Source organism: Urocitellus parryii, chromosome 8 (assembly GCF_045843805.1).
Source record: "Urocitellus parryii isolate mUroPar1 chromosome 8, mUroPar1.hap1, whole genome shotgun sequence".
In the NCBI taxonomy this organism is placed as follows: Eukaryota; Metazoa; Chordata; class Mammalia; order Rodentia; family Sciuridae; genus Urocitellus; species Urocitellus parryii.
In genome coordinates this window covers 7,773,089-7,800,517 of record NC_135538.1, presented here as the reverse complement: position 1 = coordinate 7,800,517, position 27,429 = coordinate 7,773,089, and the positions used below count along the sequence as shown (strand labels likewise).

Genomic DNA, 27,429 nt, shown 5'->3' with positions numbered 1-27,429 from the left:
ATATGTGAAGCAGTCTTTGGCAACAGCACAGACCTCTTAAGAGAATTAAAGAACCATACTGTCCTGAGGACTGGACCTACTGTGGAGTTAAGACACTGACTAAGAGGGTGAGGAGTAAGGGGATTGGCTGTGGTGAACCCACAGGTAAATGTGGGTCATATTTTTCAGGCTGTAACCAGCTATGGGTAGCAGGATGGCTTGAATCATTTTCAGCTCGGTTCTTTAATATATTACTTGAAGTATCCAATTTGCCCCCACACTCATTTCTGAATGGCTATTTTAAAATTTCAAGTAAAAATTTAAAATGTGTTGTGGTATTAGCATCATTGTTTCTTAGCTGGTCTTGGTGGCATACATACGCCTGTAATCTCAGCCACTCAGGAGGCTGAGGCAGGAAAATCGAAGTTCGAATTCAGTCTGGGCAACTTAGCAATACCTGGTCTCAAAGTAAAAAATAAAAAGGGCTGGGGATGTAGCTCAGTGGTTAAGTGCTCCTCAGTACCTCAAAAAAGAAAGAAAGTTGTGTTTCTTTACTTACTTAGTATTTATTGACTGCTTGGCTTTATGACTTTATTGAGAAATATTTTAAAATATTTTAAGAGATATTAAAGTAGGTTTGACTCTCCTTTGCACAGAACTAAATGACTTCATCATACAACTTGACGAAGAAGTAGAAGGTATGCAGAGTACCATTCTAGTTCTTCAGCAACAACTGAAGGAGACGCGCCAGCAGTTGGCTCAGTACCAACAGCAGCAGTCTCAAGCCTCAGCCCCAAGTACCAGCAGGACTACATCTTCTGAACCTGTAGAACAGGCAGAGGCCACAAGTAAAGACTGCAGTCGTCTGGCAAATGGACCAAGCAATGGCAGCTCCTCCCGTCAGAGGACGTCTGGGTCTGGATTTCACAGGGAGGGGAACACAACAGAGGATGACTTTCCTTCTTCTCCAGGGAATGGTAATAAGGCCTCCAACAGCTCAGAGGAGAGAACTGGCAGAGGAGGTAGTAGTTACGTAAACCAACTCAGTGCGGGGTATGAAAGTGTAGACTCTCCCACGGGCAGTGAAAATTCTCTTACACATCATTCAAATGACACAGACTCCAGTCATGACCCTCAAGAGGAGAAAGCAGTGAGTGGGAAAGGTAACCGAACTGTGGGCTCCCGCCACGTTCAGAATGGCTTGGACTCAAGTGTAAATGTACAGGGTTCAGTTTTGTAATATTTTTCCAGCAAATTTTTATACAGTGTCATTTAATTTGGGAGAGGATACTGTCTAGAAAATTGATGCATACTTTTTGTCACAACTTGCCTTTTTATGGGTGTGTTTTTGTTTTGTTTGATTCTTTTCTTTTTCCCCTTTCTTTTTTCTTTTTTTCCCTGGCTTCAATACCCCTGCCACTTTGGAAATTGTAACAGTTAATTTTGAATGTTGCTAAAAGGACATTTTGTGTAGGGTCAAGTTATTTTTATATGAGTTAATGTGAAGTTGTAAATGGAAATCTTTCCTTAAAAGTATAACACAATGATGTCTGTATAAATCTGTGTCTCTAGAACCCGTGCTGTGTAAGGGCATTCTTCCTCATGCTGTTATATACTTCCGCACCATTCAGACTTGTTAGAGTAGATGTGGGTTTATGACTGCCAAGTTTGCCCAGTACCGTAGATTTTTATCACTAAAAGTTGGACTTGTTGATGGAATCCTATAGTAGTTTCAGTGTTAGATACAATTTTTTCCACCATACATCTGTGCATTTTCTCTTTAGGTGACTGAATGTTTAAGATATTTGTGTGCATAGTTAACTCAATTTTTATGAACTGTTGTATCCTGTTAATGCATATTGCTCTGTGACTCCAGTATATCTTACCTGTACTGACCAAACCTAAATAAAGATTTTTATTGTAACTCTTTATCATTGGTAAAAATTTTTTGTTTTGTTGTTTTGGGTATGTTTAGCTTTTGTCACATTGTCATTGACTTGCTGAATTTCTAATCATTATCCTTTAACATGCCACAAAGCTGAAATTTAGGTCTGCCCATTCATCAGTTTTGATTGTGCACATGATTATTAATCTGTGCTTTTTTTTTGCAAAATGAAGTTGGAGTTTAGGACTGTACTTTAATGTTTTTTTCCTGACATAAAAATAATAATTTAAAAATATTTGAGGGCTGGGGATGTGGCTCAAGCGGTAGCGCGCTCGCCTAGCGTGCATGCGGCCCGGGTTCGATCCTCAGCACCACATACCAACAAAGATGTTGTGTCCGCCGAGAACTAAGAAAAAAAAATAAATAAATGTTAAAATTCTCTCTCTCTCTGTCCCCCTCTCTCTCTCACTCTCTCTAAAAAAAAAAAAAAAGAAAAGAAAAAAAAAATAAAAATAAAAATATTTGAAAATACAGAAAAGTCTAAAGAAAATAGTCGTCCAGCTATTTTTTTGGTTTTAACTGAAAAGCAGCTATATTTCTGTGGCCTGATTTTAGTTAATTAGTGTATCCTTGTAGTCAGTGATGTTTGTTTTGAAACATAGGCCAGTATTATTAGGTTTCACTAACATATCTGTATATATTATATCACTAAGTCTATGGGGGTATTGAGATGTAGGAGAAAAATGCTAAGATTGCTAAAGCTGGTTCCATTTTTTCCCCCTCAACGTAATTATACATTAACTATCAAGGACTAAGACATCATGTCTTTAGAATTCTGTAACATATTTATATACGGTTGATATAAAACATGTCATTTCTGCTAAAAGCAAAACAGTTTTTAGACATAACTTGTAACCAGTGAACCTCAGAAGTGGAGTTACAACAATAATTGTAACAGAAGTTCAACTTAATTTGGAAATGATGACTATATTTTGCTTATCTAGCTGACACATCTGTGGTCTTAAGTGGTGTATTAAAAATAATTACTGGGGGGGCTGTAGTTGTGGCTCATGGTAGAGCGCTCATCTGGCACGTGCGAGGCCCTGGGTTCATTTCTCAGCATTACATAAAAATAAATAAAATAAAGGTATTGTGTCCAACTACAACTAAAAATAATTATTAATAATAATAATAATGTATTGGGCTGTGGATGTGGCTCAGTGGTACAGTACTTGCATAGCATACACAAGGCCCTGGGCTCAATCCCCAGAACTGTAAAAAATGAAAAACCTTTTTTCCTTCATTATTGGGTATTGTGCTTGCTAGGCAAGATGTCTAGTGTACTGTGCTGAATCCCCAGCCCCATCCCTGCTTTTTGAAACAGATTGCCCAGGCTGGCTTCCGCCTCAGCCTCCCTAATTGCTGGGGTTGTAGGCATATACCACTGCCTGGCCTGCACGTAAAAAAAAAATAATAATATATATATATATATATAATATTTTAGTTGAACACAATATCTCAATATCTATTTTTTAATTTTTATGTGGTGCTGAAGATCGAACCTGGTGCCTCACACCTGAGAGGCAAGTGCTCTACCACTGAGCTACAACCCCAGCTTTTGCACTGTCTTTTGATTAACCTTTAGTTCAATCTTCTAAAGTGAATGAAAAATAATATACAATTTGCATTTTTACATGATTAAACATTTTGATACATGCTAAATTAATATTCCCTGAGCAGGGTGTGGTGGTACCTGCCCATTATCCCAGCAACTGAGGAGGGTAAGACAGGATGATCACAAGCTCAAGGCAACTTAGTGAGAACCTGTCTCAAGATTAAACAAATTTTTTTTTTTTTTTAAAAGGGCTAGACATGCAACACAGTAAAGTACCTCTGTGTTCGATCCCTAGTACTAGAGGCAGGGGGGATATCTATGGAATGGAACTCACCTGTCGTGTTATCATTGGTGTGCAATAGAAAATTAGTTTTTCAAGGAGTAGTGCAATTTTATGACTAAACTTGTGTAGACTTCTTAATGTGACATTACCAGTTGTCATGTTTCTGTTGAATCTGCCTTGATGAATAACATAAAGGACTTAGGGTTGTACATAGTCAATACTCCTTATTTTTGGAACTGGATGATGTTTGCTGGTATGACTGCTGGTAAGAAAACAGGTGATATCACAATATTCAGGTTGGAAAAGCGGCTTCTGGAATTAGTGGGCTTGAATCTTGTCATTACCACTTACTTATTACATGAGTGGGGAAAAACTATGTAAACTCTCTGGTTCACTTTTTTCCCCCATAGAATACCATTAAGTGAGTTAATACATGCCTAAATGCTTTTTGACAATGTTGTCTTAGCTTGGGCTGCTTTAACAAAAATACTATAGACTGGGTGGCTTCAACAAACATTTTTATTTTTCACAGTTCTGGAGGCTAGGAAACCTGAGATCAGTTTGGTTTGACATGCTGGTTGATTTGGTTCCCAGTGAGGGCCCTCTTCCTGGCTTGCAGAGGGCCACCTTCTTGCTAGGTCCCCCAGGATGATGCCCTATTTCTCATATCCTACCCATAGGGCTCCATTCTTCTTAATTACTCACCTAATGCTTTCACATTGGGATGCAACACATGAATGGGGGGGAGGAGCACCAACATTTGGTCCACAGCAAGTGCCAAGTACACAGTGACTGCTCAGTAAATGTCAGCCACTACTGTATCCAAGTGAAGTTCCAGTCCTTTAAGTCCATCTCCCTTTGTTAAACTACTCCCAATAGAAATTTTTATTTGCAGGGTTGGGGTTGTAGCTCAGTGGTAGAGCGCTCACCTAGCATATGTGGGTCCCTGGGTTTGATCTTCAGTATCACATAAATAAAAAAAGGTATTGTGTCCAATAAAAATTAAAAAGTATTTTAAAAAATTTATTTGAGCAGTTGATTTTAAAAAGAAGAGATAATAATAGCTTTACTTAAAGAATTCTTTAATTTTTCACAGGTTAGTGTTAGAGCTGCCCCTTTAGAGTGTTGCCATTAGAGCTCCCTCAGTAATATCCCCCTCAAAGCTGGTAGCTGAACTATGATTCCAAGAATTGAGACACTGTTAGTCTTCCTTCATTTTTCAGTAAAAAGAATTGTACCTGAACCAGAGATGCCAACTCAAGCAGTCTTAATGACAGCTGTGCCAAATACTTAAAAAGTTGGGCATAATCATGTGAAATGGCAATGGAATAACCAAAAAACTACAATTATGCAGATTTTAAATATATAGCTAAAGACATAGATTAATTTAATGGATTTAGTTAAGTACTGTCTCTTAGAAGTAATTTGGTAGTTAGGAGCAAAGCTCAATGGTAGAGTGCTGGCCTGGCAGGCTCTAGGCTGGTGTTATCCACAGCACTGACAAAAATGTCAAATTTGGCCTGTGAAAGAAATACCAATAAGAGGAATAAAAACATTTCACAAGCCAGGTGCAGTGGTGCACACCTGTATGTAACCCCAACCACTCAGACTGAGGCAGGAGGAGTGCAAGTTCAAAGCCAGCCTTGGCCTTAGCAAGGCCTCAGCAATTTAGTGAGACTGTCTCAAAAAGGGCTGGGAATATAGCTTAGTGGTAAAGTGCCCCCGAGTTCATTTCCCAGTAAAAGAAAACAAAAAACAAGTCTTGCCTTGAAGGATGGACCAATTGACATTCACATAAAGTAGTGAATGCCTCTATGCTACTACAAGGAAGATTTCAAGAACACCTGTTTTGTTAGTACTTGTTACTTAGAGCTCCATGGATGAGCTTGGTTTCTCAGCTGTTATGTGGCTGACCACTTCCGAGATACTTTTACAGAATTATGGAAAGTTATCCTGACAGTTTTGTCTCTCAGATGTTCCCCATTTCTCACACGAATAGCTCTTTATTCCCTGTACTCCATCATTATTCACTACTCTTCTATGATGATGCTGTCTTGGGCATTCATCTGTCTCCATGGCTATAATGAATACTTTATAGCCCTGAATGAAGTAATTATCTCTGATCTGGATCTATTATGGGGCAGTTGTGACGAGGCAGTGTGGAGCTACCCTTAGTGGTACAGAGCACACTGCCAACCTCCATCCTACGCAAATCCACTGGGGATTCACCACTCCTCACATGAATACCAATTTGCTAATTGGTAAGTTGGTGAATTCTGCTTTGTATCTAAAACCTGACTTGGATCCTTGCAACTGTTTATGAAACAACCAAGAATGGTTTCAAAGCCTCTGCAGGACAAACTAGCTCTGTAATACCAGTAAAATGGTGGCTACTTATAAGCACTTGGAAATTATGGTGGTTACCCACCCACTTCCTCTGCTAAGCAGCCCAGGTAACATGATTCTAGATCTAACTTAAGACTTTTTTTCTCTTCTTTCCTCCTCAATATTCTTAGCCCCCATCTGGCCCATACATACTTTTTAGTCAATATTGAGGATTTCCTGGAAGACAGCTGCTGCATGCCACTCAACAAAAAGTCACCTTCTCAAGACTTCCTCCTAAGCTGGTTCTAGATAGAGCCTCCAGGCAGGAGACAAGTGAATATATTCTTGTCTCCAGAAGAATATATTCATATTTAATGCCCCTGATGTGCTAGGAGCTACATAACAAGGTCATGATGCAGATCTTATAGTCTAGTAGAGGAGACAAATGAAATTAGGAATTATATGGTAAATGAAAGGTAAGGTGAGGTATAAGACACTAGGGGGTGGGAGTGGGAGGTCACCAAATACAGGAAATTGGAAGCTTTCCTGAAGTGAAGTTCAAAGGGTGTAGATTTCTGGTTTCGTAACAGAAGATAGTTGTTAGACTGCTCAGTGAGATTTTAAATAGAGAAGAAACAAAGGTGGGAAGAGTTAGATATGATTTGGGCTTATTTGTGTTAAATTTGATGTGCTTATGGGAAACTTAAGTAGAGAAGACCAGTCAGCTCAAGAGACAAGGAGGTTGGATAGGACTTCACAACTGTCAACATCAGGTGGTAAGTAAGGGACAAGGGAACAAATGCAAAGTAGGAACCTTGGGAATTATGTTAAGGGGTAGCAGAGCAAAACCACAAAGGAGAGTGAAGACTGGCCAAAGTTAAGAGGAAAATATGCTAGAATAAACCTGAAACCAGGGGAAAGTTCTTTGAATTCCTTGGACTCTCATATGCTTGGGGATAGGGAACAGCGTCTGGATTATCAGAAAGCAGAGAATTGCAGTGCACTGCTGTTCCCATCTGCCCCGACCGGCAGGACACATCAACGTAGGCAGCGAACCTAGATGGGGAGGAATGAAGGGACAAGAGACACGAAGGGTGACAGCAAGACAAAAGTTCTGATCAAGCTGCAAACTTTTATTGTTCACACAGGGGTATTTATGGGCTGGGGATGGGGGAGCTCTCTTATCGGCAGTTGCTAGAAGTCTTCACAAGGTGAGATAGCGCAGGATGTTTCAGGAAGACAGATGGCCATAGGATGTCTCAGGGAGATGGATGGCTGCAGGGTGTCTCCCAGGCGAGATGTCTCCTAGGGGGCTGTTTCTTGTAACTGTCAGCCTATTCTTTGAAGGAGAACTCCCTTTTGGTCCCTGGCACTATCAGGCTATTCTTTAAAGGAGAACTCCCTTTTGGTCCCTGGCACCCATCACTACCCCAGACCCTCAGGATTTGTTTCAAAGGAAACACCACTATTCAATTTTTTCCCTCTCAGAGACCCATCTCTGGGGCCTACACTGCAATTATCTGCTCTGGGTTATTTGACCCATTACATCTCTGCAAATCTTAAAGTAGGTTCCCAGTTCCTAATGATTTTTTTCAGTCTACTTTGAAGTTCAGGAGGATTCTTTCTCCAGACTTGTCAACAGCTTTTCCCTCCACAATCTTGTGACACGTTCTCTTGTTCCATTATATAGTGTTCTCAACCAACTGCAGTGCTTGCCTAGAAGCCCTTTCCTTCCTAGCATAGTAGATTCTGCCTTGCTGAGAACATGGGAGTTCTCTGCAGGCAAGCCAGCAAACTGGGCAAGCAAACAGGATGGGTATTCTTTCAGAACAGTGGAAGCCCCACAGCCGGTCCGCAGAGGTATTTCCAAGAGGAAAGAGCTAAAGCTGGCACTAGGGCACTGAGGTTCTGGGGCTGGGGTTGTGGGGTTGTGCTCAATGGTAGAGCACTTGCCTAGCATGCATGAAGCACTGGGTTCGATCCTCAGCACCTCATACAAATAAAGGTTCATCAATATCTTAAAAAAAAAAAAAAAGCTAGGAGATTCTGATTTGGGCCCAAAAGGGTATAGAAAGAGTTTGAAACAGAAGAGACCCCGCTCAATACACACACCCTTTGCCTTTCATCATCCAAACTGCCAACTATCCATCAAAGGAAATTCTGATTGTCAGACAGGAGGACAGTGCAGTTCCTTACCTTCTAGAAGAGGCCGGTAGTGCCGGCCCACCAAAGGCAAGGTGAGTCCTCCAGGTCGCGCCAAAGAACCCATGTAGCGCCCAGAGAGAACGAAGGGTTACTGGCGACCAGGCAAAATGTGGAGGAACTTTGGAAGACACTGGGGGCAAAAGGATACCCAGGAGTTGTCCCCAGTCCTACGGGTGGCAGGATTTGGGATTAAGTCTTGGGCAGACGACAGATACTCTTTTGTTAACTCCATTCTCTAGTTCTGAAAAACCCTCGGAGGTCCACATAAAGATTCAAGGTGTGTCCGTGCGCATCCGCAGACCCGGACCCCGCGCCCTGGCCCCGGTCCCCCAACGCCTCGCCTGGTCTCGGTGCCCATCTCCTGAGAGCGCGGCACCTAGCACACCGCCCGCTCTGCAGCCACCCCGGCCGCCCGGGCTCGCGCCTGCGCAGAGCAGACCACGCGGAGGCGGCGGGGGCGGGGCTGCCTCAGGCTCCGCCCCCATGCGCGGCCTGAAAGCGGCGGGGAAGAGCTTTACCACCCTCACAGGCGGCGCTGGGCAGAGGCGGTCGTGGCAAGATGAATGCAGGCTCAGACCCCGTGGTCATCGTCTCGGCGGCGCGGACTGTCGTAGGTGAGTGGCTGGCGGGTAGGCGCGGGGTCCGGGCCCCCTGCGCTTCAGTAGTCGCGCCAAGGGTCGGGCCCGTGTGGTGTGGGAAAAGGGTGGACAGGAGGGGCCATAGTCCGGTCGCGACCCCCAGTACTGCCTGAGGGCTCCCGCGCCCTGCGCCTCCCTAGCCCGGGCCTGCGGCGCCGCCCCCTGCTCGCCTGCTGCGCTCGCTCCGCCCCTCGTTCTCGGATTGGCTCCTCGTGGTAGAGCCACTGTGCTGCCAAGCCCTCCTATTGGCTGGCACAGGGAGGCGTCTTCTTGAGAGACCCCTGATTGGCCAGCTCCGGGAGGCGCCATCTGTCAGCTTGTGGTCGCTGGGGCTGAACCACTGGTGGTCTGAGCCCAGGCACTGGGCGGAGCGGGTCTGGTAAAGCGACCGTCAGCTGTGGTTGCCTCCACCTCCTTAGTGCGGCAGAACCCTCGGCCCGCCCGAGCGCCTGCTGCTTTTGTTTGGGCAGCGTGGGGCCGCATCCACACCTTCCGTGGTCTTTCTAGATGGCGCCCATCGCCCTGGCTCAGGCTACTGGAGTCCCGAAGCGCGTGGTGGGCTTCTGCAGCGCGCCCAGGGTTCAGATCTCTGCTCTCTCCACAATTCTTTGTAGGCTCATTCAATGGTGCCTTATCTACTGTGCCTGTCCAGGACCTGGGCTCGGCTGTCATCAAAGAAGTCCTGAAAAGGGCCACAGTGGCTCCGGAAGAGGTTTCCGAGGTTATATTGGGACATGTTTTGGCAGCAGGTAACTCCTGAGTGACCTCAGGAAAGGATAGGTTTATTAGAAACAGCCCCGCCCCCCGCCCCGCGCACACACCACACACAATTGCCTCCATACATTTGCCCCAAATTCCCCCTGCTAGGATTTATCCTATCTTCCTTCTCCCAGCCTTGTAACTTCTTCAGCTCGGGATTCGGCTTCTTTACATGCTTTTCTTGAATGTTCCTACATCACTAACCTACACTGCCTTTCCATTCCTTAGAAGCAGGGCCAGCCTGATACATAGAAGAAATGCATTGTCCTCCACACATCAGTGAAAATGTATTACATTCCTCCTATGAGCCTGCACTGTGCTTATCACTGTCTGGAGGAAGATGAGTCCTGAGAATGCCCCCATCGTACTTCCAGTTCCTGCTGGGTTTATAAATCAGTGATCAGTGACCATACCTAATTTGATATTAACACTCATTTTGGGGACCTAGGAGTGTAGCTTAGTGGTAGTGTTACCGCTGTTGACCGGTGACGAGTTCTTGCTCCTCGATGTTGAAGAATAACACCAAAGAAGCACGCCGAGGCAAGGTCAGAGTAGAAATTAGAAATTTATTAAAGGACAGAAGAAAAGACTTCTCCCGGAGGAAGAAGGGGACCCAGAAGGTGGAATCCGTGGAAGTGCAGTTGTCTCCCCTTTTTATAGTTCTTTCAGTGATGGAATGTAGGTTGGAAGGCCTCAGGGGTGGGACACAGGTGGGCCAAAGAAGTAGTCTGAGCAGGAAGGACTTCATTATCACTTCTTTGTGATGGGCTATCTCCAAATCTGCTGGGGGCTATTCATTAATACTTCTTCCAGGTGGACTTTGGCCTAGGGCCTCTTCAGGACTTCATTAACATTCCATGAGTTGTCCTGTTTTCCCTGAGTCATTCCCAGCATGGCCTCCATTTTAGATTTCACTCGGTATTAGACCTGATTTACCTAACTACACTGACTACCTAACTTTAAATCTGGCTTCAGTAGAGTGCATGGTTACCATGTATGTGGTAATGGGTTCACTTTCCCGCACCAAAAGAAACAAAAATATTAGTTCATATTCACTCAATACTATAAATTCTAATTAATTGTAGTAATCATTCATAATACCCAAAACTAACTTCTGCCCCTACCCAGGCTGAGACCTGATGCATTTATCTGTGTACAGGTTGAATATCCCTTACTCAAAATGCTTGGGACCAGAAGTGTTTTCAATTTGTTTTTTTGTTTTTTTTTTTTCAAATTTTGAAATATTTGCTTATACATACTGAGATATGTTGAGGCTGGGACTCAAGTCTGAACATGAAATTCATTTATGTTTCATATATGCCTTATTCACACAGCCTGAAGGTAATTTTATATAATATTTTTAATTGGTTCATGAAAAGTTTGTGTCACAGCTAAAGATCCTGGAAGGTTTTTTTTTTTTTCCTTTGGGATCCTGACTTTTAACTTTGACCTGTCACATTAGATCATGTGTGGAATATTATGACATGTCAGCACTCAAAAAGTTTTACATTTTGGAGGATTTTGTATCTTCAGAACAGACATACTCAACCTATATTTGCAGTTCCTCTTCCTAATTCTGCTCAGCTTCTCCTTATGAACCTTAAAAGATTTGTATGAATTGTGACACTTTATCGTGACTCTCCAAGACTTTAAAGTATGACTGTAACAACCTCAGCCTGATTGTGTTCTGGCCCCTTCCTCCTTCCTGTTTTCCCAGACCTGTAATTCAGATTTTTTCATTTTTCATAGGGTGCTTCACTACTGGTTTCTCTCATACCTCCTTCCATGTTTCATTGACTTCTTTTTTTTTTTTTTTTTTTTGATACCAGGGATTGAACTCAGGGCCACTTGAGCACTGTGCCACATCCCAGCCCTATTTTCTTTTTGTATTTTATTTAGAGACAGGGTCTCACTGAGTTGCTCAGTGCTTTGCTTTTTGCTGAGGCTGGCTTTGAACTCACAATCCTCTTGTCTCAGCCTCCCAAGCTGCTGGGATTATAGATGTGTGACTGATACCTACCCAGCTGTTTCACTGACTTCTATAGTATATCTTACATAATTATGATAAAAATAAACGGTTGTGGGGGTTGGGGCTGTGGCTCAGTGGTAGAACACTTGCCTAGCATGTGTAAGACACTGGGTTCAAACCTCAGCAGCACATAAATAAATAAAATAAAGGTATTGTGTCCATTTACAACTAAAAATGTAATTAAATAATTTTAAAAATTAAAAAAAAATATGGTTGTGAACTTGGGCATGGTGGTGCATGCCTGTAATCCCAGTGGCTGGGAGGATCACAAGTTGAAAGACAGCCTCAGCAACTTAGAGAGGCTCTACGCCACTTAATGAGAACCTGTCTCAAAATAAAAAATTTGAAATGTGGCTCAGTGGTTGAGTGCCCTTGGGTTCAATCCCTGGTAAAAACAAAACAAAACAAAACAAAAACCTAAAACAAAAAAACCCAGCTTTGTTTATTGAGGGCCTACTAAGTGCAGGGCCTCTAAACTCTATGCTAAATGTTTCCCTTTTGCCTCACTTAATCCTTTTAATAAATGTGTTGAATCCTAGTATCTGCATTTTACAAATGAGTAAATGAGACTTTGAGAGGTCAAGTAACTTCCCAAGGTCACAGTTTGAAGTGGAGGTAGCACATGGACACAGATCCACCATACTTCTTAAACTAGGTATCTTCCACAATCATGTAATAAATATTTAATGAGCACCTATTGTGTGCCAGGCACTAATTTAACAGTTAGGGATAAGCACTGTGTCAGATAGGAATCCTCATTTTCATTCTATTAAATGCTAGCACTATTATGTTCAGTAATCATTTCCTAAATTTAGGGTTTTGTCTTTTTAAGGTATTAAGAATTTCTTTGTGGAGGAGAAAGCTTCTTCTATCTGTTAAATAGCTGAAGAGCAGCACAAGGCAATATATATTCAAGGTCTAGACTGACTCATGGAGACTTATAGGCCTTTGTGCTTTAGTGCAACTTAGCTGTGGGCTTTCAAAAGTGGCAGGTGGCATAGTTGGCAATTTTACATGTAGTTGCACCCTGATATTTTATCTTTCTCCTTGATTGTGTAGCATCTTCTGTTCTTCTTCCAGGTTGTGGGCAAAATCCTGCTAGACAAGCCAGTATGGGTGCAGGGATTCCATACTCTGTTCCAGCGTGGACCTGCCAAATGGTCTGTGGGTCAGGCCTAAAAGCTGTGTGTCTTGCAGCCCAGTCTATAGGGGTTGGTGACTCCAGCATTGTGGTTGCAGGAGGCATGGAAAGTATGAGCAAGGTAAGTCCTTTGAAAAAATGCCTCTCAGTGACCTCTCACTGATAAACTTGTGCCCATACCATTGCAGAATAAGCTGATGCGTATCAGAACTGGAATCAATAGTAAGCCAACAAAAATTGGACTCAACCTTGACCCTACCTAAGTGTGTATTTGTCTTCAAATTGGAAGGGAAATTCCATTTGAAGAAAAAACCTCTCAACTGGAACAGAACCCATTTTTTCCAAAGTATTGTTACTGAAGCATACAGTAATTTCTGAATCAAACTCATAATGTTAGTTGTGTCCTTGGTTTTATATTTCTTTACATTTTGAAGAAAGTCAAAATTAGATGTTAAATTTTTTTAACAGGGGCTGGGGATGTGGCTCAAGCGGTAGCGCGCTCGCCTGGCATGCGTGCGGTCCGGGTTCGATCCTCAGCACCACATACCAACAAAGATGTTGTGTCCGCCGAAAACTAAAAAATAAATATTGAAAATTCTCTCTCACTCTCTCTTCTCTCTCTTTAAAAAAAAAAAAAATTTTAACATTTATTTTTTAGTTTTAGGTGGACACAATATCTTTATTTTATTTTTATGTGGTGCTGAGAATCGAACCCAGTGCCTCATGCATGCTAGGCGAGCGTGCTATCACTTGAGCCACATCCCCAGCCCCTAGATGTTAACTTTTATCTTCCTGCATATGACAAGGAGAAACCCAGGGACCAGACTTTGTTGGCCTTTTGGAGGTAAACAATGTGGAAAAGAGAACCGCAAAGCGGTGCTCTTCTCCAGTAGGTTTGCCAGGTGGGAATTGTCTCACTAAGTCAATCCTCTAATTGGCACAGAGGTGAAAAGACAAAGGATATCCCCTGCTTTCTACTGAGGCGGCTCAGGTCTGATCTGGGAATCCACTAGTCGGAGGCCAGTTCTCAGCTATTGCAGAGAGTCAGAAAGAGGCAGAATGAAGGTAGCAAAAATGATCAGTGATTTTGATGGGATCCTATGATATACTTTCTTAAGTGCTTTTGTACATATCGTCACAAAAGCCCAGTAGGATTGATGATATTATTCCCAATTTACGGGGAAGAAAATTGATGCCCAGAGTCGGCATTTAAGCACAGCTTTTGTTTTGTTTTGTTTCTCTGAGATGGGTGATTTTTGTTTTTTGGTACCAGGGATTGAACTCGGGGACACTTGACCACTGAGCCACATCCCCAGCCCTGAGTTGCTTAAGGCCTCACCATTCCTGAGGCTTACTTTGAACTCTCGATCCTCCTACCCCAGCCTCCCTAGCCACTGGAATTACAGTCAAGTGCCACTGTGCCCAGCTTGAGAATGGGTCTTGCTGTGTTTCCCAGGCAGATCTCAAAATCCTGAGCTCCTTTTGAATCAGCTTCCTGAGTGCTGCAACTTGGGCATGTGCCACTCTGCCTGGCTAAATACAAGTCCTTTGGATCCAAGCCCATTACTCTTTCCATTCGGTTACAGGTGCCAGTGAGTTGGTGGAAGTTAAGAAATTTCTACCCAGAAATCCCTCTTATTAGTCAACCTACTTATTCTCATTGTATATATTATGTCTCCTGTCAAAATAAGTAACACATTGTTAGCATTACGGAAGTCCTTAGGTGATTGCTTCAATTTACAGATAATTAGTTCCCCCTCTGGAAAGAATAATGGGATTCTGCTTCTTTTTTTTGAGGGGGTGGTGGTACTGGGAGTTGAACTCAAGCCCTCTACCGCTGAGCTATATCCTCAACTTCTTTCAATTTTATTTTATTTTATTTTTTTTTTTTTTTTTTTTTTTTTTTTTTTTATATTTTTAAAAATTATATTTAGGTCAATGACTTTTAGAATTTCTTTCTAATACATGCAATTGAGGCCTTGAAATTTCTTCAATTTTATTTTGATCTTATTAAATTGTGCATTCTGGCCTTGAACTTTGATTCCTCCTGCCTCAGCCTCTTGAGTAGCTGGGATTACAGGTATGCATCACTATACCTGGCTACAAATGGGATTCTTAAGGAAATAAGACACCAAATGGACAGGGTTGAGGGAGCCGTGGTAGTGGGTAGGTGGGAGAGTAGTCATTCCCCTTTTTTTGGACCAGGGATTGAACCTGGGAGCATTTTGTGCTGAGCTACAGCCCCAGCCCGCCTCTTTTTTTCTTTGCTTTTATTTTGAGATAGAGTTTTGCTAAGTTGCCCAGACTGCTTGAACTTGTGATCCCTTTGCCTCAGCCTCCTGAGTAGCTGGGATTACAGGCATGTGCCACTGTTTCTGGCTTAAATCCACTTTTATTTCTTGTTTCCAGGCTCCTCATTTGGCTCACTTGAGAACAGGAGTAAAAATGGGGGAGATGCCGCTGGTTGACAGTATACTCTGCGATGGTCTGACGGATGCATTTCACAACTACCATATGGGTATCACAGGTAAGGCAGAGGTAGCTGAGCATACACTAACTTTAAAAAGGTTGAAACAAGTCAACCTCCAGATCCAGCAGCCAGCCTACTTGACCTTTGTCTTAACTGGAAAGCTGAGTGTGGAATGGCACCCAGAGGACACTGATAAGTGTATGGTGTTCAGTACTTTATGGTGATCAGCGGCTGGCTAGCCTACATTTCCTCTGGGCCTCATGCCAGAAAGTGGTCACAGTTGTAGATGCCAGTGTTCAGAACTGGGCTTTGGAGGATGGAGTGTATTCAGGCAAGGAAGTAGGCCGTGCCTCCCAAATGCCTGCGGCTAACTGACTCCACCCTTAAGTTCCCACACAGTGTCCTCCAGCAGTATGTCCCACAGGCCTGGCAGAAGGCAGATATCAGTACAAAATGTGTGGCCACAAAGTGGGCCAAGAAGACTGAAGCCAGAGAAAAGAAAGCCAAGATGACAGATTTTGATTATTTTAATACACGAAGGCAAAGAAAGTGAAGAGAATAATCAAGAACAAAGTAGGAAACGTCAAAGGGCAGCACTCCGGAGAGTGTCCCCTGGAAAACCACTTGCTGGAATGCTGCTGGTGTAGCTTTTGCTGCTGCTGCTTGAACCTCCTCCTAACCCCTAAGAGTCCCTTTTAGTCCCTCGTCCACTTTTAGGTCATCTGTCTTCCAGCTTCAATACTTTCTTTTGTTTAATCCACTGTTCTTGAGGCTTTCAAATGAGTTTTTCATTTCTTTTCAAAGATTTCTCTTTGGTTCTTTTTCAAAATCTATATTTTTGAACTGCTCATTCACATTCTGCATTATTTTCTTCAATTCATTCAACTGGGCTGGGGTGGTGGCTTAGTGGGTAGAGCGCTTGCCTAGCATGCGTGAGGCACTGGGTTCTATCCCTGGCACCACATAAAAATAAACAAATAAAATAAAGGTATTGTGTCCATCTACAACTAAAAAAATTTCAATTCATTCAACTGTTTGAGTGCTTAAAAAAAATCATTCTTTTGAATTCCTTGTTTAGTATTTCATCCACTTTAATATTTCTGAAATCTGTTATTATGGAGTTATGAACTTTAGGTGACATTACCTTTTTTTTTCTTCTATTTCTTGTATTTCTATGTTGAGATTTGCAAATCTGTTGGGATTAATCTCTCTTCCACTTTTATGTGGTGTCCTTCTTAGTATGAGGCTTTCTTCTGCTAGCGAAACATGGGATATTGGTTTGTTGTATGTGTTGAGTTTATTTTCAACTGGACTCCATAGTGTGTAATCTCCCTGTAGCTTCTTTAGTTGTGATTTGTGGGTTTGCACAGGGTGTAGTGTTTCAGAGTGGGCGATACCAAGAGACACTCTGGTGCTTCAGAGTGGTGTGGGCAGCACAATATGTGGGATGTGCCTCTGTGGCCACTTCTACCATGAGAGTGGCAGTCCTATCAGGAGCTGGAGATTTCCAGATGCTATTCATAGTAGCTCTGTTATAAATGATTATGATGCTGGCTGCTTCCGTTGTGTTGAAGCACCTGAAGCTCTTTTTCTGGTACCGGGGATTGGACCCAGGGACACTTAACCACTGAGCCATCCCTAGCCCGTTTTTTAATATTTTATGTAGAGATAGGGTCTCACTGAGTTGTTTAGGGCCTCTGGGATACAAGTGTGCGCCACAGCACCTGGCCCTAAAGCTCTTGTTCTCTTTACTGCAGACTAGTGCAGATCTGGGTGCTTCACCAGGAAGGGCAGCGGCTGGATTCACACGGCTCCTCTGTGGGAATCGCCTTCCGTCCTACCAGCCCTGTACAGTGGGTCAGGTATGGCTGTGGTTGATGTAGAGAACCCACTTAGATGCGATGTCAGCCACTGTTGTGCGTCTTCTCTCTGCACCACTGTGGAGGTTTCTGCCTGGGAGCCAGCATGGGGACAGGTTCACAGCTTAGGGCTCATGTCCCTCTTCTTTAAGTAGAACTTTCTGCCAGGATTTGAGCGGGCTTCTGTTGTAGCTCAGAGGCTGAGCGTCTGTCCTAGTGTGCATGAGGCCTTGAGCCCAATTTCAGCACTGGAAGAAAAAGAGAGAGATAAAGCAAAACGAAAACAGACAAAACACCAAGGGGACAATACTTACATAAAAAAATAAAAAGGAGAAGGAAGAGAAAGATAATGATACAGGGCTGGGGATGTGGCTCAAGCGGTAGTGCGCTCGCCTGCCATGCGTGCGGCCTGGGTTCGATCCTCAGCACCACATACCAACAAAGATGTTGTGTCTGCCGAGAACTAAAAAATAAATATTAAAAATTCTCTCTCTCTCTCTCTTTCTCTCTCTCTCTCTCTCTCTCTCTCTCTCTCTCTCTCTCTCCCCCCTCTCACTCTCTCTTTAAAAAAAAAAAAAAGAAAGATAATGATACAAATAGAAATAAAAAGGAAAAAATGAGAAAGGCACTTAAAAATTTAAAATGAAATAAAGTAACAGACTAAAAGAAAATAAATAATAAAAAGTAACAATGACAAAAAAATAACAGGAGTGAATAATTCCTCCTGGCCAAGGTGCTCAGGAAATGCGAGTGAGGGCCGCTGGTCATGAGCTGTGCCTGTCATCTCCCTGGGTCTCCTAGGGTTGGAATCCACCAAGTACTGGGTGAGGGTCGGGGATGGGGGCTGTAGTTTGCTGGAATTTCCTCAGCTCTCAAACCAGTTGGGGTGCATGCAGGCTGTGTCAGATCTTTCTTGCCCAGTGAGTTAATGCAGATGTCGTCTGTGCCAGAGGTATATTCTCTTCAGAGGTTTCAGCCTGCACATCCAGGGCCTGGCAAATGCTGGGCTGTGGCAGTCAAGAACTTCTCACCAAGTTTGGGTGGAAAGCCACCTGTCCCAGGAGTATATTTGCTCTGGAGGTTTTTAGTCTGTGACCCAGAATTGTGGCAAATGCCAGAGCCTCCCAAAGTGGGAGTGGCAATTGAATCACTGAGTTCTGGGCTGATTGAGGATCCCGGGAACCAGGTGATCTGCTATCCTCAATCCCAGTGCCTTCAGACCTGGGCCCTGCAAACACCAGACCAACTGGTATTGCTCCCCATCACAGAAGCCAGGTTCACTGAAACCACTGATTCCAGAGTGCTCTCAGCAGTGTAAAGCTCTTTGCAAGTTTGTGTTGGCGACACTGCCCTAAACCAGGAGTGTCTCATGTGACTGCATTTCCAGTCAACATAGCGGGGTGTTACTGGAGATTGTAGGGGTTTTTTTTTTTTTTTCAGTTTTTGGTGGACACCACATCTTTATTTTATTTTTATGTGGTGCTGAGGATCGAACCCAGCGCCCCACGCATGCCAGGTGAGCGCATTTCTGCTTGAGCCACATCCCCAGCCCTGGAGATTGTGTTTATGCCAGCTTTTGTACCCCTACAGCAGTATAGTTGCATATAACAGGATCTTTCTCAAGATGGCTTCTGGCTGTAGCTTCTGAGAGGTTGGGAATGCACTGAATTCCTTCTCTGAAGCTGGCTTATTGTGCGGTCTCCAGGTCACTTATTTACTTAAGCTATTTGTCCAAAGGTTGCAGCCTTCCTGGTCATGCTGCGACTCTGTTTCACCTTTACCCCACCCCCCAGTGGGGAGCATCCCCTTCCCCAGTCGCCCCGTGCCAGGTGCTGGGGTCTTCTGCTTCTTTTGCTTTCTTATTCTCCCTGGTTTCTGGTTTTCATCAGGTTTGGTTTTCTCTGTCAATGTCAGTGGTCACCATGGCCACTTTCCCTCAAGCAGTTACATTGCTGTTGTTTTGTTTCTTTTCTGTGGAGGAACAGTTAGTGCATGGGGACCTCTACTCTGCCATCTTCCCAACTTGCTAATCATTTTTATATCCCTACTTAGAAATGCATAATTCCTCTTTAATGAAATGAAATAAGTATTCTCTCCACTTTGTGAATCCTTGACATTCAGATATGTTAGAAATGGGACCTACTTGGATTGGGGATATGGCTCTGTGGTTAAGTGGCCCTGGGTTCAAACTCCCATACCTCCCCCCCCCAAAAAAAAAACCCAATAGTAATAGAATTGAGATGTACCCCAGGTTTTCTGGATCAGTCCCCTCATTTACCAAATGAGGAAACAGGGCCTCCAAAGAGTGGTTCTTTCTGTAGTAGAAGCAGTATCAGATACAAACCAGTACTTCTGGTATGCTGAGAGCCACAGCCGAGTAGGGATGGCGCCAGAAGGAGTGGTTAAGAGGTGAGCCAGCAAGCCATTAAGATGATGATAATTAAATTATAATTGCTGTGACTGGATGATGCTGGATTGAAACAGGCTGTGTATTGAGTTGTATATGGACCCTGCTGTCCGACAATAGGGCGGCTTCTGCTGCCTCAGGAGCCTGCTACTTTGGAGTCCCCAGTGGAGTTCTCGTGGGGTGCCCGTTGAGTTCTCCTGGGGTGCCCCTTGAGTTCTCATGGGGTGCCCCTTGAGTTCGCGTGGAGCCCAGTGGAGGGTGAGAGAGTTCCCGGGGAGGCGCGTGGAGTGCTGGTTGAGTTCGGGCAATAAAGTTGTTCCTGTTGGAACCTACAAGTGCCTCGTGGAGGCTCCGTTATTTTGTGCCCTGCCAGACTGCGGCACTGGTACTTAACTGTTTTTTTGCACTCCTCGTTACATATTAGCCAGCTATCTAGAAGGCCCCTGGTTTTATGTTTATTGACAATGCAATTGGTAAATCAAAATAACTCATGCTTTTTTTTTTTTTTTTTTTTTTTTTTTGGTGATAGGAATTGAATGCAAGGACACTTTGCCACTGAGATACATCCCAGCCCTTTTAAAAAATTTTATGGTGAGAGGGCCTTGCTAAGTTTTTGAGGCTGGCTTTGAATCTGTGATTCTCCTACGTCAGTCTCCTGAGTTGGTGGGATTATAGGTGTGTGCCACTGCACCCATCTCCATATTTTTTATTGGGGTACTGTAGTTGTATGCAATGGTGGAATTCATTGTTACAGGTTCCTACATGCACATGACAACATGACAATATTATTTGGCCAATATCATTCCCCAGTGGTTCTCCCCTCCTGCCTCCCCCTGGCTCTTTTCTTTACTCTCCTGATCTCCCTTTGACTTTCATGAGATTCCATACCCTACCACCTTTTCCTTTTTCCTCTCCACTTTTGCATGTGAGAGAAGGCATAGGACCCTTGACTTTCAGAGTTTGGCTTATTTCACTTAACATAGTGTTCTCCAGTTTATTTATTTTCCTGTAAATGATATAATTTCATTCTTCTGTGTGGGTGAATAAAACTGTATTGTGTATATGTACCGCATTTTCTTTACCCAGTCATCCATTGACAGACACCTAGGCTGTTTCCCTAGTTGGGCTATTGTGAATTTTGCTACCATCAGCATGGGTATGTGTGTATGCTATAGTATGACGACTTTAATTCTTCAGGATAAATACCGAGAAGTGGTATAGCTGTGTCACATGGTTCCATTTCTAGTCTTCTGAGGAATCTCTGCAGTGATTTCCATAGTGGTTGTACTGATTTACAATCCCACCACCAGTGTAAAGGTGTTCGTTTTTCTCCACATACTGTCAAGCATTTATTATTGTTTGTATTCCTGATGACTGCCATTGTGACTGGTGTTGATGAAGTCTAAATCTCAATGTAGTTTTGATTTCATTTTCCCAATTGCTAACTTTGTTGAACATTTGCATGTATTTGTTGACCATTTATTTGTATTTCTTCTTTTGAGAACTGTCAGTTTAGTCAGTTTAGTTCATTTGCCCATTTATTAATTGGGTTCTTTGGTTTTTTGGTGTTAAGTTTTTTTTAGTTCTTTAAATATTCTGTATATTAATCCTTTGTCAGAAGAGTAGCAAAGGTTCTCTCCCATTCTATAGGTTCTCTTCATATTGTTGGTGTTTTTCTTTTTTTCTGTGCAGAAGCTTTTGATGCCATCCATATATTAATTTTCGGCATTATTTCCTGAGCTTTTAGAGTCTTATTGACAAAGTTATTGCTTGCACCTATATGTTAGAATGTCGAACCCACATTTTCTTCTAGAAGTTGCAGTTTCTGATCTTATTCCTAGGTCTTTGATCCAGGGTAGAGCTTGTCTCAGTATTCTACATATGAATAACACCATTTGTTAAAAAGGCTGTTTTTTTTCTCTAGTGTTTTCAGCACCTTTGTCAAGGGTCAGATGACTGTATCTGAGTGGGTTTGTCTCTGTCTTCTATTCTGTACCATTGGTTAATTATCTGTTTTATGCCAGCACTTACAGTTTTTGTTACTATAGCTCTATAGTATAATTTGAGGTCAGGTATTGTGATGTTTCCAGAATTTTTTTTTCTTTTTTCTTTTTTTTTTTACTTAGAATTGCTTTGGCTAGGGCTGGGGTTGTGGCTCAGCAGTAGAGCACTCACCTAGCACATGCGGGGTATTGGGTTCCATAAAAATAAATAAGTAAAATAAAGGTATTGTGTCCAACTAAAAAAATATTTAAAAAAAATTGCTTTGGCTATTCTGAGTCTTGTATTCTTTCAAATGAATCTTAGGACCGCTTTATCTAGTTCTGTGAAGAATGTCATTGGTATTTTGATGGAGATTACATTGAATCTGTATATCGATTTTGGCAAAATGGCCATTTTAACAGTATTAATTATCCATGAACATGGAGGGTCTTTCCATTTTCTTGGGTTGTCTTCAATTTCTAATATTCATTGTAGAGGTCTTTCATCTCCTTGGTTAGGTTATTCCTAGATGTTCATTTACTTGTTATTGGTCTGTTTAGGTGTTTTTGTTCTCTTAATTCAACTTTAGTAGGTCATATATATCTAGAAATGTATCCATTTCTTCTTGGTTTCCAATTTATTGGAGTTTTCAAAATAATCCCTAATATCCTTTGAATTTCTGTGATGTCTGTAGTGATTTCTCCTTTTTCATCTCTAATTGTATTAATTTGGGTCTTTTTCTTTTGTTAGGCTATGGGCTAATCAATCTTGTTTATCTTTTTCAAAGAAACGATTCTTTGTTCATTGTTCCTTTTTATATGTTTTTCTCAATTTCATTGATTTTTGACTCTGATGATTATTTCTTTCCATCTTTTGGTTTTGGAATTGGTTTGTTCTTTTTCAAGACCCTCGAGTCAAATGTATCATTAGATTTATTTGGGTTCTCTCTGATTTTCTTATGTGACGTGACACTCAGCTATCTTTCTTCTTAGAACTGTTCTAATAGTGTCCCAGAGGTTCTGGTATGTTATATCACAATTCTCATTGGATTCTAAGAATTTTTAAATTTCTCCCAATTTCTTCTATCACTTATTCATCATTCATAAGTGTGTTGTTAAATCTCCATGTGTTAAAATAGTTTTTCTAGTTTTTTTTTCCTAATTTCATTTTATTATGATCAGATAAGATGCATGGACTTGTATCTTTTTGTGTGTGTCTGTGTATATGCTGAATTGCTTTGTGGCCTCAAATATGTTCTATTTTGGATGTTTCCATGAGCAGCTAAGAAGAAAGTATATTAAGCTGATGTCAAACGAAATGTTCTATAGATGTCTGTTAAGTCCATTTGATTTAAATTTTTTAGGTCCAAAGAATCTTTACTGCATTTATGTTTGGATGAGTAATATACTGATGGGAGAGGTGTGTTGAGATCATCCACTATTATTGTACTGGGGTTGAGGCTTTAATTTCAGTAGTGTCTGTAAAGGCAAACTCTTCTTTTTGATATAAAACCAGTTAGTCCATATCAAAGGAATGTTGGCATTAGAAATCATGAATGAAAGCTAAAACTAATGAAGAAGTTTAATAAGAAGATATTTTCCTAGACTTAGAACAACTTCCCATAACTTACTGATTAATTATAAATGGAAAAATAGTACCTGTAGAGTTAGAAACCTGGCAGATACCACTGTAACCAGGGACCAAATCTGACATCACCTGGGATACATTGATTACTTTCATGTCCTGACAAGATTCCTGAAAGATCATGCCCTGACAAGATTCCAGAAAGATCATGCCATCATTTGGTGGTATTCTGCCTTTAAGCAAAATTGTCACATATAAGCTTGAGGAAACATGAGACAACCCAAATTGAGGACATTTGATAAAATAGCTGGCCTGTGCTCCTCAAATTTAACATGCACAAGGCCCTGGGTTCAAATTTCCAGTTAAAGAGGAAAAAGAAAATGTGTAGTTCAAAGTCCTTTTCATAGAGCAGACCATGCTGAAGAATCTCAGAGCTGGAAGAGCAAGTTTATGAAACACAAAGGTAGTCTAAAGAATGTTCCAGATTAAAGGATACTAGAGATGAATAGTTAAATGATGTAATACATACTCCTGCATTGGATTCTGTACTGAAGAAGAAAATATCTTCCTATTGACTAGTAGGATGATAGGTTAAATTTGAATAGGGACCAAGAATTAGACAGTAGTATTAAATTTTCTGATTTTTATAACTGTGGTTATGTTAAAAAAAAAAAGGCCTTGTTTTTGGGACATGTACACTGAAATTAAAATTCAGGGTGAAAGGACAGTGTATCTCCAGCTTTTACTCAGATGGTTTGGAAAGAGAATGTTAAAGCAAATGGGGCAAAAATGGCCTGAGTCATTGCAGCATTTTCAGATCGCTGCCAGGACAGGGCATTGCAGACAACGCCCAGCATTGCACCTCAGCCCACTAGGAAGCCTGCTAGTAGGTGTGGTCTGCACTGCTTTAAGTGTGGACAGCTTGAACTACCAAAAGCTAGTTTATGAAAATGTTGGATTTTACTTTGTTTTTCCACAGCTGAAAATGTAGCCAAAAAATGGCAAGTGAGTCGAGAAGATCAGGACAAGGTTGCAGTTCTGTCCCAGAACAGGACAGAGAATGCACAGAAAGCTGGCCATTTTGATAAAGAGATTGTACCAGTATTTGTATCTTCTAGAAAAGGTGGGTAATAAAAATCATAATTTAAACCTTGACCTATTTATAGTAAGAATCATATATAGGAATTTTTATACATTTTTATCTTAGGTTTTTCAGATTGCAAGGATGTATCCTGGTTATATCTGAATGTAGGGGAGAGAAGATGCTGTATTTATGGGACATGGTAACATAGAAAACTGTTATCAGCCATTGGCTTGTGATTGTTAAGGGGCAACAGCTGACCTATTTCCCATATAAGCTAAACTAAACCTTCTCAGAAGTCAACCTCCATTAATTCCTCTTGCTTCTGTGTGTGACTCATATTCTGGAGAATGGATCTTCTAGAGAATGGTCACATGTCATTGTCTAACACAGAATGCTGCAATCAAGTTCCTTCATTGATAACTGACATCTCACCTCCAGGCAATCTTGAGATTGGCTGTAAGACTTCCTGATTCCCTCAGTTTTAACCAGCCAAAAGTGCTATGATGCAAACTCTAGCACCTTTTGCTTTTACATCTCCCTTAGGAAAGGTTACGGAATTGGAACATACAGTAATTGTACTTTTCTTCTACTGGAATGAGTGGGTATATATTAACAATCTTTCTGCCAAATATGAATCCTCATTTCTGGGAAACCTATCATTCCCAGGACACTCAATCTAAATCTTGGCTTGTCTTCTTGTAGGTCTCACTGAAGTTAAAACAGACGAGTTTCCTCGCCATGGGAGTAACCTTGAAGCCATGTCCAAGCTAAAGCCCTACTTTGTTACGGATGGAACAGGAACCGTCACCCCAGCTAATGCTTCAGGTTCAATTTTTGATGGGTCTGGGGAGATATATTTTCTGCAAGGTCTAACAAGTGAAGTGAATACCTTTTTATACACAAAATGGTTCTTAAAATTCATTTAGTTTAAGGAAGAATTCTATTTGATCATTAACCTATATTGAATTTGATTTCTTGGTAGTCCAACTAGACATAGAAAATACAGTACAAGGCTGGGCATGTGGCCCAAGTGGTAGCGCGCTCGCCTGGCATGCCTGTGGCCCGGGTTCGATCCTCAGCACCACATACAAAGATATTGCGTCTGCCAAAAACTAAAGAATATTAAAAATTCTCTTAAAAAAAAAAAGGAAAAAAAGATATACAGCTGCCTTTATGCTTTTCTAATACAGAAATTCCTAGTACCCTTCTGTGATTCCTGAGTATATTTATTCCAGTAGAGACTTCCTAAGTCTCTACTACTCCACTGCTATAACCTCTCCATTCTTTCTTTTTCCCAGTATGGTAACTGAACCAAGGCACTTTACCAATGCTGCATCCACAATTTTTTTTTTTTTTTTTTGACAAGGTCTCGCTAAGTTGCTCAGGCTGGCCTTTAAGTTGTGATCCTCCTGCCTCAGCCTTTTATGGTTGGAATCACAGGCACATGCCACCATGCAGGGTCAAACATACCGATTCATTTTTTTTTTTAGTGTTGGGGCTCAAACCCAGGGCCCCATGCATGTTTCACAAATGCTCTACCACTGAGCCACATTCCTAGCCCCAAATGGCTTTTCTACACTATAAAGTCTGAATTGTGGCAAATGGCTTTGCCAAGATGGCCAAGTAATTTAATGTCTTCAAATGGAAAAGTGAAATTCTTTTAAGTAAAATTAACGAGCATCGTGGAAATCAAGTCGCTTACATTTTATAGGAATAAATGATGGTGCAGCAGCTGTGGTTCTCATGAAGAAGTCAGAAGCTAACAATCGTGGGCTTTCACCTTTAGCAGAGATTGTTTCTTGGTCACAAGTAGGTGTGGAACCTTCCATCATGGGAACAGGACCTATTCCAGCCATAAAGCAAGCTGTAAGTGTAACTTTAGATCTCATCCTTCACTCTAGGTAAGAACTCTTTAGACCAATAATCTGTGTTCCCATATTCAGTTCACTTCACTTCTAATTTTTGGTTAGTCTTCCTACTACTTGGGATGCCAGGATTGTGCTTGGTTTTGTCAGGTTTCATCTGCTCTTTCCCTTTGTAAAACACAAGTCCTTATTAGTAGCTTTGAGTTGTTTCTTACCATGAAGAGCAGCATTCGGCTCTTTTCTATTCCATCACCTTACATGGACATTACTGACGCTACTGGTTCAATTTTTGAGGGATGTTTTTAAACAGCACACCCTTAACCTTTTGGATAGAACTAAATCATTGGGCTGATCTAGGAACACCACATAGTGGTAGTTTAAGAAATCCTTAAATGTGGAACATTATCTCCGTAAGTCAACAAACAAGGTTTAACTTTAAGCCTTTCAACCAGACCTATATCCCATTTATCTTTCTTTAGGTTGCTAAAGCAGGCTGGTCCCTGGAAGATGTTGATCTGTTTGAAATTAATGAAGCCTTTGCAGCTGTCTCTGTTGTAATAGCTAAAGAACTTGGATTAAACCCAGAGAAGGTAAATAAAAAGAAAAATCAGTACAATGAAAATATGAAATTAGATATTTTTAGAGTTGTCCGCTTGGCAGTGGATGATATTGGGACTCGTTAACAGATTTTTTTTTTTTTTTTGCCTTGCAAAGCATGACTATATTGGTTTGGAAGTTAAATGAGCTTTATAAGATAATTACAAAATAACAAAGGGGGACTGCAGTTGTTGCTCAGTGGTAACGCACTTGCTTAGCATGTGTGAGGCACTGGGTTAGATTCTCAGCACCACATACAAATAAAGGTCCATCAACAACTAAAAAATATTTTAAAAAATAACAAATAACAAAGGTTGTCACCAATGCATATCAAAGGTTATGATTTTATTTCTAAGCAGTCATGATGAAAATTGAGCTTGAAAGTTTTGACACTTAAGTGGACAAAGATATTTGGGATTTTAACCTCTATCTGGAGATCAAGGGATCTAAGAAAAATCTTTTTCTTCTTAGGTCAACATTGAGGGAGGGGCCATCGCCTTGGGCCATCCTCTTGGAGCATCTGGCTGTAGAATTCTTGTGACGCTGTTACACACATTGGAGAGAACTGGTGGAACCCGTGGTGTTGCTGCCCTGTGTGTGGGAGGTGGGATGGGAATAGCAATGTGTGTTCAGAGAGGATGAAATACTTAACAACCACACTACTTAAAGCAACCTGAACTAATAAAGTTTGTGATAACCAAAGTGAGGATGGAGACCATCT

At 41.7% G+C, this 27,429-nt stretch overlaps 2 protein-coding genes across 4 annotated transcripts in view; both read left to right on the top strand.

Moving 5' to 3' along the window:
• Nucleotides 1–2,152, top strand: part of Wtap (WT1 associated protein) — a 32,297-nt gene extending 30,145 nt beyond the window's left edge. For 2 of the 3 annotated variants that reach the window (XM_077801967.1, XM_077801966.1), the window contains exon 8: nt 636–2,152. In XM_077801967.1, coding sequence (XP_077658093.1) covers nt 636–1,219 — 584 coding nt within the window. In that variant the 3' untranslated portion in view covers nt 1,220–2,152. The remainder of the gene's footprint in view (nt 1–635) is intronic. The other variant, XM_077801968.1, reaches the window with a different exon arrangement.
• Nucleotides 2,153–8,767: 6,615 nt separating this feature from the next.
• Nucleotides 8,768–27,350, top strand: Acat2 (acetyl-CoA acetyltransferase 2). Its single transcript, XM_077801604.1, has 9 exons — nt 8,768–8,906; nt 9,545–9,679; nt 12,799–12,980; nt 15,269–15,386; nt 24,142–24,285; nt 24,949–25,071; nt 25,958–26,112; nt 26,591–26,701; nt 27,180–27,350. Exons 1-9 carry the CDS (start codon nt 8,852–8,854, stop codon nt 27,348–27,350), a joined length of 1,194 nt encoding a protein of 397 aa, XP_077657730.1. The 5' UTR covers nt 8,768–8,851.
• Nucleotides 27,351–27,429: the final 79 nt, after the last annotated feature.

What these genes read in the sequence shown, in the direction of transcription:
- Acat2 (XM_077801604.1), top strand. Translation starts at nt 8,852, where the DNA reads ATGAATGCAGGCTCAGACCCCGTGGTCATCGTCTCGGCGGCGCGGACT. An exon ending in GGGACATGTTTTGGCAGCAG is followed by an intron (nt 9,680 to 12,798) that starts GTAACTCCTGAG and finishes TTCTTCTTCCAG; the next exon opens with GTTGTGGGCAAAATCCTGCT. An exon ending in CACCCCAGCTAATGCTTCAG is followed by an intron (nt 25,072 to 25,957) that starts GTTCAATTTTTG and finishes TACATTTTATAG; the next exon opens with GAATAAATGATGGTGCAGCA.